Consider the following 1,074-nt stretch of genomic DNA (forward strand, 5'->3'; position numbering starts at 1 on the left):
ATTTCCGCATTCTGTTGGGTCACCTCTCTTTGGAATGGGCACAAACATTGATCTCTTCCAATCAGTCGGCCAGACAGTTGTCTTCCAAATTTCTTGGCAAAGAACTTCAGGTGAAGTCCATTCTGCAAGGTATTATTAGACCTTTCAGGGCAAATAGGAACTGCATAAGCGATAGCAAAAGGAGCCTGTGGTGTCACAACAGGTAAGTGCTCAGCTACTATCTACAAAGTTGGCGGTTTGAAGCCACTCAGTGGCTCCACAGGATAAAGACCTGGCTATTTATTTACTCCCGTAATGATTACGACCATATCAACCCTAGAGGACAATTGTACTGTGGCTCCACAGGATAAAGACCTGGCTATTTATTTACTCCCGTAATGATTACGACCATATCAACCCTAGAGGACAATTGTACTGTGTCACATGGGATCATCATGAGTCAAAATCAACTGGACAACACAAAACATGCCAATAGAGTAAGTAGGGATAACACAGAATTATACAGATACAACACGCCTGTCTAAAGCAAAAGGGATTATGTTCCAATAATAAGGATTTATGTTTTCATTTTCTTTGAGTTCTAATTCAAAAATTGTAGACATGTATTCCAGTATTGCATACTAGAAAGGAAAGGAGAGACTATTTCAACTGGTTTATTTTGAAATGTCCAAGAATTTAACTTCAAACACCTCAATGGCACGAACTGAATAAGTTCTCTATATTCAACAGCCCTTCCCCTTACAATACCTTAACTTTGTTGTATCTTGTGCGCAGAAGTATTAACTGCAAACGGATCTTTTCTTTTATACTGTCCTCCATAGGTTGATGTAGTATTTGTTCTCCTCTTTGAAGAACAGCCTCAATCTGGGTTCTCTTCTCATCCATCTGAACGTTGAAAAGGAAAAAATTTACTCAGAAGAAAAAAGTACAGAGCCACTCATTGTCAGTTCTCAAACAGAACTAGCATACAACAAAAAAGTCATGCTTACTTGCTTGCCCAGGAAACATCAAGGCAAGTGGTCGGGTCCCATCAGTGCAAATCCCCTTCCAAGACTAAGACTCAATGGGAATACA

At 39.8% G+C, this 1,074-nt stretch overlaps 1 protein-coding gene across 1 annotated transcript in view; it reads right to left on the minus strand.

Moving 5' to 3' along the window:
- UTRN (utrophin) overlaps positions 1 to 1,074 on the minus strand; it is a 574,637-nt gene that overhangs the window by 423,778 nt on the left and 149,785 nt on the right. The window contains 1 exon segment of the mRNA XM_006834702.1: positions 748 to 885. Within this exon segment, the coding sequence (XP_006834765.1) occupies positions 748 to 885 (138 nt within the window).

The sequence above is a fragment of the Chrysochloris asiatica genome, unplaced genomic scaffold (genome assembly GCF_000296735.1).
Source record: "Chrysochloris asiatica unplaced genomic scaffold, ChrAsi1.0 scaffold00013, whole genome shotgun sequence".
NCBI lineage: Eukaryota > Metazoa > Chordata > Mammalia > Afrosoricida > Chrysochloridae > Chrysochloris > Chrysochloris asiatica.